The sequence below is a fragment of the Amaranthus tricolor genome, chromosome 3 (genome assembly GCF_026212465.1).
Source record: "Amaranthus tricolor cultivar Red isolate AtriRed21 chromosome 3, ASM2621246v1, whole genome shotgun sequence".
NCBI lineage: Eukaryota > Viridiplantae > Streptophyta > Magnoliopsida > Caryophyllales > Amaranthaceae > Amaranthus > Amaranthus tricolor.
Window position 1 is genome coordinate 11,380,559 of NC_080049.1, and position 9,130 is coordinate 11,389,688.

Below are 9,130 nucleotides of genomic sequence, written 5' to 3' on the forward strand. Positions count from 1 at the left end.
AATTTGTTTTTTAAGTCGCTGTTAGTAACAGCGACTTTGGGCTTTTATTTATTTTTTTTTCCTCTTTCGCTGTTACTAACAGCGACTCTTGCCGAACCTAGGCTTGGATGTACGGACGCTTATTTTGAAAAATAAATTTTCACGAAGCTTATTTTTGAAATTAAGTTGTTAAATAATCTTATTTTTTTCAAATTTTCTATATCTAATTTATAATAAATGTCTTAACAAAAAGTTTTTAATAAAGCTAAATATAAAAAGCCCACGCGTGGGAAGACAGTGTGTGTGACTGTGTGTGTGTGTGTGAGAGAGAGAGAGAGAGAGAGGAATTTATGCTTCATATAAGTCTCCTTTTATGCATTATATTTTGGTATTGATCTTCCCTTAAAAACTTAGAAGTTAAAACAGAGACTGACTTGAGGTTGAGCACACAACATAAACAATTCACAGCAAGGCAGAAGGTACAACATCAGGCAGTTGCAAATTGCAAATGAGTCGTCTTGCCCCATTATCAGAAGAACCTTTCAACGAAGAAGAAACCAGGAAATTGTCTAAAAAAACCCATGCATGGAAGAATTGGGTTAAAAATCTCTTTTTTCATAAAAAGTCTGATCTTAAAATCCTTTTAAGTGTTCTTGCTTGCCCTCTTTTTCCTGTCTCTCTTCAACCTAACCAATCTATTCTTCAGGTATTTTCTTTTTCTATCATATGTTTTCCCATTTTACTCTATTTCTAATTTTTGAACAATTTTCACAAGTTATTATTAACTTTTTGAATGTTTGACTTGCTAGTAAAATTCGCAATATTTTATTATGTGATTTTGTCATTTCTGGTTCCTTCTTTGTAAGATCCTTGAAATGGGTATTTTGTCATTTTCAATAAATTAATTCAAGATTCCATCTTTTATTTTCCAAAATTCATAATTACCGGAGAAAATAGTGATCATAAATCACCAAATTATCAATTAAATAGCAAAAGTATACATATGAAAGAATCAGAATCTTTTAAAGGTGGGTTATTGGATAAATGTTGAATGGGCAGGTATCATCGTCATCCCAGTACATAATAGAACACTTCAGAGCAGCAACAGGGTGCAAAAAGCTAGAAAAAATGGCAGTTAAAAACATATTTGTAACAGGGAAAGTAACCATGACAATGCTTGAAGAGCCGAGCATAAGTGGCTCTTCAGCCGTATTAGTAGCCGCCGGAGAGACACACAAAGGGTGTTTTGTGATGTGGGAAATGCTTCCTAACAAATGGTCAATTGAGCTTGTGGTTGGTGGTCATAAAGTGCTGGCTGGTAGTGATGGTAATGTGGCTTGGCGCTACACTCCTTGGCTCGGCTCCCACCCGGCTAAAGGCGGTGTACGACCGCTTCGTCGTGCTCTTCAGGTTTGCACCATTACTATACTTAATACTCCTTCTGTGCCTTTGAATTTGCTATAATAAGTACATAAATCTCGAGCTATAGTTGATTCAAAGAGACAAAAGGATTACTTATTAATTATTATGAATTATTTTTAATGTAGTACTAGTATAGTGAAATCAATTGTTAGATTGATAGAACAAAGTTTGCCATAATGGTCACAAATATTATGTATGAAAATGAGAATATATGGTGTGGCGTGTTACTCCCTCAATCCTTAATTAATGACACTTCAACAGTTTTGGTATTAGACTGTATGTGTGAATGGAAGACTGGAAAAAAAAAGTTGGCTTATTTGGATAGAAAAAATTTGGTTGAATCAACTATTCCTCATTTTAAAAGATTTGTCAAATAAATTAATAAACAATTGTTATGAGTAAATAATTTTCCGAGCAATCATATTAAATGACTTCTATTTAGGTAGGATTTGGGAAATTGAGAGTTCGGATGTGCTTTTAGATGAATACATATCGTTATCATCATACCCATCATACCCAGTGTATCCCGCCCACAAAAAACTATGATCAGGGTCCGGCGAGCGAAGGAATGCGGCAACCCATACCTTTAAAGGAGGACGTGACCAAAGAGTCTCCGACTGTAGATTGTTTTTCAAATGAATACATAATTTTTAATGATTTTTGGAAGTTATCAAAGGAGAAGAGTATCTCTTGTGTACTTGTGGTATACCTATCTTCACTCAACTAACTCTCAATTAAATATAGTGATGATAGATGATATTTAGTAAGGAACAAACAAGTTATGTTTTTAATGACAATATAATCACAACCTTCAAGATAGTTATTAGTTTCCTTTTCTAAGAGTCAATATCAAATAATCACCATATTTGTGGGCAGCATTAGTTTTCTAATGTAGTCATATTTTGTTGGGAGTACTAAGTAATCACAAGAGGTTACAATCAAAGTTTGGTTACAATATATGAAGAGTGAAGTATAATCAGGACATCCAAAATGAGGTGTGATAGCACAATCAACTCCAATGTGAACATCAATTAGGGGATAAGAAAAGTCTTGTTGATTCTTTATGAGTTGTAAACTAGTAATGTAATGTTTGATGCCATGGATTGTCAAGCTCATTACACCCAATAGATTTTTGTCCATATGATTGCAATATGCTTCTATGAGGGAATGTGCTTTTTATCATGGGTTTACACTTGCTTCATATCAACTTGCCATTCCTATATGGTGGCATGTGCTTAGCACTTTGGGATTTTAGCTTTTGCAAATTGCTTTTTTTTTGAATATATTTTTTTTTGGTGAGGTGAGAGAAGAAGCTAAAGAAAGAAAGGTTACCATACCCAACATTCCCATTGCTTGTACTCCAAAAAGGGTCCCACAATTTTCATGTGCCAAATGATGGTATTTTTCCTTATTTTCAGAAATTCTAGGAATTTGTTGCTAGATCAACCAAAAATAGCCAAGCTTATCGAATGTAACCTTAACTTGTGGTTTTTGTTTGTCTTGGCCACAAATAAGGTTTGAGAAGGAGCTTTAGTTGAGTTTTACATAGGACATTGTATTGTCTTTCATTTTCTCTTTTAATAAGGTAATGCAAGGATCAAGACTATAACCCTCCTTCCAAAAATAATAGTCAAACATGTACTTTTTTATAATGTGTTGGAAAAAGTTGTCACATTTCTTATGAACAACTAATACTCTGTGATTCATGTGGATTATACCTTTGTTGTGATAAATTAATGAGGTAAGCATGAATCCAAACAATGTATAGTTTAGTTGGATTGGTGTTCATCTTCTAGAAACACTTTGTGGCCCAACGTATTTAAAATGAGTCAATCCCATTAGTTTTCTAAAAGGGTCAGGCTTTTAACGGGTCACCTTAATATGACATTCAAAGTTCAATGTTTTCAATGGGATTTTTACGGTTAACTCTAACCAAGTTTGGGGCGGGTTTTTAGAAATTTGACCTCAACTCTAATCCCACTACGCATAGTAATTTCCACTTTTGTGGTAAGTGCATTCTGTGTTTCATTGACTTATAAATTTATGTCATTGGTTTATGGTATAAAATAAGACAAAAAGCTGATTGCGCTATAAAATATATAGATGAAATGAACAAAAAAATGCATTTATTAATGAGATTAGGAGGAGAATGTGAGACTAGTTTTTATTTTATTTATAGGCAGCTAATTTATCTTTCCCGTGTAGCTACGCCTCCTTATCTTCCTCGAGCCAAAGGACTCCTTTGGCCGCCCTCTCTTTTATGGGTGTGAGTTGCCGCCGTTCTTTCCTCCCCAAACCTTGTCCATAGTTTTTTTATGAGCGGGATACATTGGGTAGGATGATGATGATCATGAGGAGAATGTGAGACATCTACCAAAAGAAATGTTGCAAAATTAGAGGAACGTGTAAGAAAATGAAAGGATACACTATATGGAGGTAGCTTTCTTATCTAGCTAAGTTGTAAATTTGCTAAAAAGGATTTTGTTTTATCTCAAAAAAAGGGGATCTTTTTATGCTGTAACTAGCTAGCTAGCTAGAAAGGCTATTACAATAGATTTAGGTCTTATGATAAGGTCTTCTTTATGATTCTGATCCACACTCTTTGAGTTGGGACCCTAGTAAGCAATTGCACTGATTTTCAATAAATTACTTTGATTGATGAAATTACATCTTGACAAGCCACTCAAAGGAAAAGTCAATGAAGGTTGTTCAATCTTTTTATTTGCTGTTAATACTGTCTATTTCAACCCCTTCCAAATGTTAGGTACCTAAACTTGAAACTACAAACTTGTCTTGAAGGCCTTTTCTTACCATCTAACTTCTTTCACACAATAAGTTGCCCACTTGCCTCTAACTAAACAAAGAAAAGGGGAAGGTTCTCCCTTTACCATTGCTAAATATCTTTATAGAAGTTTTTTTTATATTGAAATATTCTTCCATTTTCTTATTTTTGTTATTATAATCCATTATTGACTTTTCTATTTTGTATGACTTGATACAATTCTCATTTTTCAAGAAATTTATCCACAAATATTTTTAAAAATAGCTTGGATTTCTTCATTTCCATCAAAATAATCTTTCTGCCCCAATATTTCTATTTTGGTACATTCTTTTACTTCGCAATATTTTTATTTTGGGTAATGTATTCACTACTTTCTTTAAATTTATTTACAAATCTCATCTCAATTTCTTTAAATTTATTTACAAATCTCATCTCAATTTCGCTTACGTTAAATCATATCCACACTTTTTATTTTGCCAAATATTTTCTTAGTACTTGTACAATTGTGGTTGTTGTATTATCGAGGAGAAAAAGGAAGTATGTAGATATTAATGGTCAAAATCAACATAGAAGTATTTACTACCTACAGTTTTTGCTATTGGATATGAATTCAAGCAAGTTAGGTGTTTTAACTTTAGTTCATTTTACAATCAGATATAAATTAAATTTGCCTTGATATCTTCAAATTTAGGGAATTCAGATAAAGAGTAACCAATCAAAAATTAAAAGTTTCCCATAACTGGTTTTTGTCCTTTTCTTTTCATTTAGCTCTCTTAGTGAACAAGTACTTATTGTGCACTTCCTTTTGATGCATGATGCACATTTCTTGGGTCTTTATGGGTTTGAATTATTAATGACATTGAAGTATTATAATGAATTATATTGCTTTCTGGTATAATCTTACACTAACATTATTCTAATAACATTATCCCTAAGCTTGGTTGATTTCCAATGGCGGTTAGGCTTATTTAAGGTGACCAGACCGTCCAGAGCCCCAGAAACAAGGCCATCATATATTAACAAACTTCTTATATTTTATCATTTAAGCGGCTTAGTTGGTAATGTGCCTTCTCGCAATTGTTAAGTAGGGTTTTGAAACCTATCAACTTAAAATTTTGATTCCTATTTTACGATTGATGAGAAGAAAGTACTCTAACAGTCACAACTTTAATTTTATCTCTTTTCCGTATATTGATCTTAAGCATTTTTTATCTTCAATCCTCTCACTAATGGTATTTTCTTCTAACAAATTAAATTTATTTTTACCATTCTCTTCAAGCTACTCGTAGCACCTTTAACACAAAATCACAAAGGTACTACGAGTAGCTTGTTTATTGACTTTTAGCTTTTTAACCTATTTTTTTCCCTTCTGTAACTAACTTATCCCCAACATCTTTTAAATCAAAAAGGATTGGACGAGGAAAAGGCACTATATTCTAGTGGGTTCCATCAAGTACTGCAAGGACAGACAGCCATAAAACAGAAATGGGCATCATGATGAAATGACCTCAGTCCTTAGCCTTAGTAAGAGAAAAGATGATTTCTTTCTTTTAACAAAGGTATCTTTTGAGGACCCTTTAATTGATTAAATGGGTCTTATTACTAAGAATCATGCACAACATATACATCAGCTTTATTAGTGAATCGAATCTAAAGACTACCACACTACCACTCCTAATTTTTTCCAAGATCTTAGCTGTTTCTCATCATCCCTACAACATCCATTCTAGGGATGCTGTCAAAAATCAAGTTGTAACATGGATTTAAGTGGAACACTAATATTTTTTTCTTAATCTATCATCATGAATCATTGCACTAACTAACCTATACTTTGTTTTTAAATATTAGATACTAAATGATCCTTAAAAATTGACTATTGCTTGTTGCCAAACGGCCATTAGTTTGTGCTTGACCGATTTAGTTAGCTTGTTTGACCAGCCGGCAGAACTGGTTTTTTCGTAGCTACTATGTAAGTGATATAAGCTTAGCTATTATAGAGATATTTGGCAAAATTTAATTGTTAGTTGTTGATTGTTTATTATAGAAAATGTGGTCTGAAAAGCTAAAAGCTAATAAAAGGTACTCATGGCAATTTTTTGTTTTGGTTTTTATATTGGCTCAAAAATCAATTTTTCAATCGGCATAAAGCTATTACCTAATACATTTTTGACTATTTAAATAACAAAGAAGCCTAAAGACAAAAGCTAACAAATAAACTAACAAAAAATAAGTTAGCAAATGGACCCAATTTTTGAGCCCTTGATGGTAAAATCAAGGACTATAGTCTTAGCTTCCAGGAAACCCCTTGAAGGAGGGGCAATTGACAATGGTCCCTTACAATAAATACTTAATATATGCATATTTAATGCTACTACTTGATGTAGCTATCCTTGGACTTTTCTTATCAAAATTGGATCTTGTCTCGGAAGCTTTCTAGTTGGACACTTATTTAAAATGTTTTTTATGTTTGTTTTTCTTATTTTGAAGTAATTCACATGTCGAATATGATTAATTTTGATTAAAGTTTTTAACCCATATATTTTATAATAGGGGCTCGATCCTATGGCAATATCGGAAGCATTCTCTGTAGCTCAATACATGGGCGAGAAGGAGGTCATGGGAACGGATTGTTTTGTTCTAAAATTGTCTGCTGAACAGATTGATCTCGCTGATCGGAGTGATAACACAGCCGAAACAATCAAGCATGTAACTTTTGGCTACTTCAGCCAAAAGAGTGGATTGCTTGTTTACTTAGAAGACTCTTACTTGACTAGAATACAATCTCCTGGTGGATCCCCTCGTTATTGGGAAACCACGATGGGTTCGAAAATTGAAGACTACCGAACAGTAGAGGGTGTGATGATTGCACATTCTGGTCAAACCCATGCCATCATCACTCGATTTGGTGATAATCTTAAATCAGGTCCGACTATCCTTCGGATGGAGGAGGCATGGATGATCGATGACTTTGCGTTCAATGTGCAAGGGCTTTCTTTGGATTGTTTTATTCCTCCACAAGAAGTGAAGAACAACGTGCTCGAGGAAAAACTAAAACAACGTCCAATTTTCCCTCTTGATATCTGATTGCAGATTTCATCGGTTCAACAAGACTAACAAGCTTCAAAATTGAAGGTTTACTTATTAACAATGGTTGGAATTAGATTTTTTACATAATTTTTTATAAAAAAGAAGAAAACATTGATTTTGCATAATAAACCTTTTTTACCTATATTTTTGAGGGGGATTTTGTATATAAGAAGTAATTTGCTACATAATGAAGCAATAGTAAGTAAATAAAGTGTCCCTTGAAAGTTGGTATGGGTATTGGTGACCCATATTTAGGGCACGGGAAGCTTAAAATGTTTATGTTTTTATTATTACAAAGGACTTATTTGACACATGATTCATAGTTAGAGTTTGTTGGGTTATTTATGGGCTAATATGGGCTTTAATATTATTTATGGGCTAATATGATAATTGATAAAAAAAAAAAAGAGAAAATGGGAAACAAAAATAGAAGGAGAAAGGTAGCAGCTTTGCTACATGAGAAACACACGCACAGAACAGAAAATTAAGAAAGAAGAGGCGGCTATGAAGAAAAAGGTACAATGTGATATTTCATCGATCCGATCGAAGGTCATTTGTACTTCGTTTTGCGTCAAATTTTGACACGGTGTTCCTGCCTTCCCAACCTACATATCCGATGGTAATTTGTATTTTTCCTTAATTTACCCTAATTGTTTACCACTTTTGAGTGATGATTTAGGGTTGTTTGGTATTCATGTTGTCTCTAGTATTGTCTAGAGAGGATTTTAGTTGTACCCATTGTTTTTATTGGTGATTAATGAAAGAGTTTGGTACCACTTACGGTCCCGTGGTTAAAATTTCCTCATTGGGTTTCCACGTAAAAAATATCGTGCTGCAATTTTACTTTATTATTGTTTGCATGATTGGATTGATTTATTTTTGCTCATCTAACAACACAAAGGGAGAAAGTGTGTGTTTTATTGCCATTTTTCTCAACATAGTGGTATCAAGAGCTTGATTTATATTTTCTTGGGTGACATTCTTGTGTTGTGTTTATGATGGATGATAAAATTAGTATGCATGGTATGATCTATTTGGACTCAACTAATTATGATGTGTGGAAAACTAAGATGGAGAATATTCTTTATGTGAAATATTTGTATGAACCAATCCTAAATAAGTCTATGTCCACTGGCCAAAATGAAAGTAAATGGAAAATTTTGAATCAAAAAGTGGTAGGAACCATTAGACAATTTGTTGATGTTAGCGTGATCAAACATATTGCCAATGACACGAATGCTTATGAGTTGCGGATGAAACTTGAGGCTATGTATGAGAGAAAGAATGTCTTACGTAAAGCGTCATTGATGAGAATGTTGGTAAATTTATAATTACATGATGGTAATAGCATGGTAGTACATTTGAATGAATTTCAAGGCTTAATTAATCAGTTTTCTGTAGTGAAAATGTCTTTAGATGATGAGTTGTAGGCATTAAATCTACTTTGCTCATTGCCAGAGAGTTGGGACACACTATTTGTATCACTTAGCAATTTTGCTCCTGATGGTAAGTTGACAATGGATAGTGTCATAGCTAGTGTATTGAATGAAGAGACTAGAAGAAAAAAGATGGGTTCCTCCAATCGTTCTGAAGCTCATTATGTTGCACAAGAGTCCAATAGAGGGAGAGAATTCGAGCTTCTCGAGGTAGGGACGATTCCTAAGACATGTTTAAATCCAAAAATAGACTTATTTGTCATTACTGCGAAGACGAATCATATTAAAAGGTTCTGCAGAAAGATGAAAAGAGACAAATCAAAAGAAAGAAAGGGCAATTCCTCTAAGTCCAAGTCCGAAGAGAAAAACACTACAGTTCTAGAAATTAGAGATGATCATTTGCTCTTCATTGGTGATAAGGATG

At 33.5% G+C, this 9,130-nt stretch overlaps 1 protein-coding gene across 1 annotated transcript; it reads left to right on the top strand.

Annotated features, from left to right (window-relative positions):
* The first annotated feature begins 280 nt into the window (after positions 1 to 280).
* On the top strand, positions 281 to 8,075 carry LOC130808138 (uncharacterized). Its single transcript, XM_057673597.1, has 3 exons — positions 281 to 685; positions 1,039 to 1,389; positions 6,734 to 8,075. The coding sequence occupies exons 1-3, from the start codon at positions 488 to 490 to the stop codon at positions 7,265 to 7,267; spliced, it is 1,083 nt and encodes a 360-aa protein (XP_057529580.1). The 5' UTR covers positions 281 to 487; the 3' UTR covers positions 7,268 to 8,075.
* The last annotated feature ends 1,055 nt before the right edge of the window (positions 8,076 to 9,130 follow it).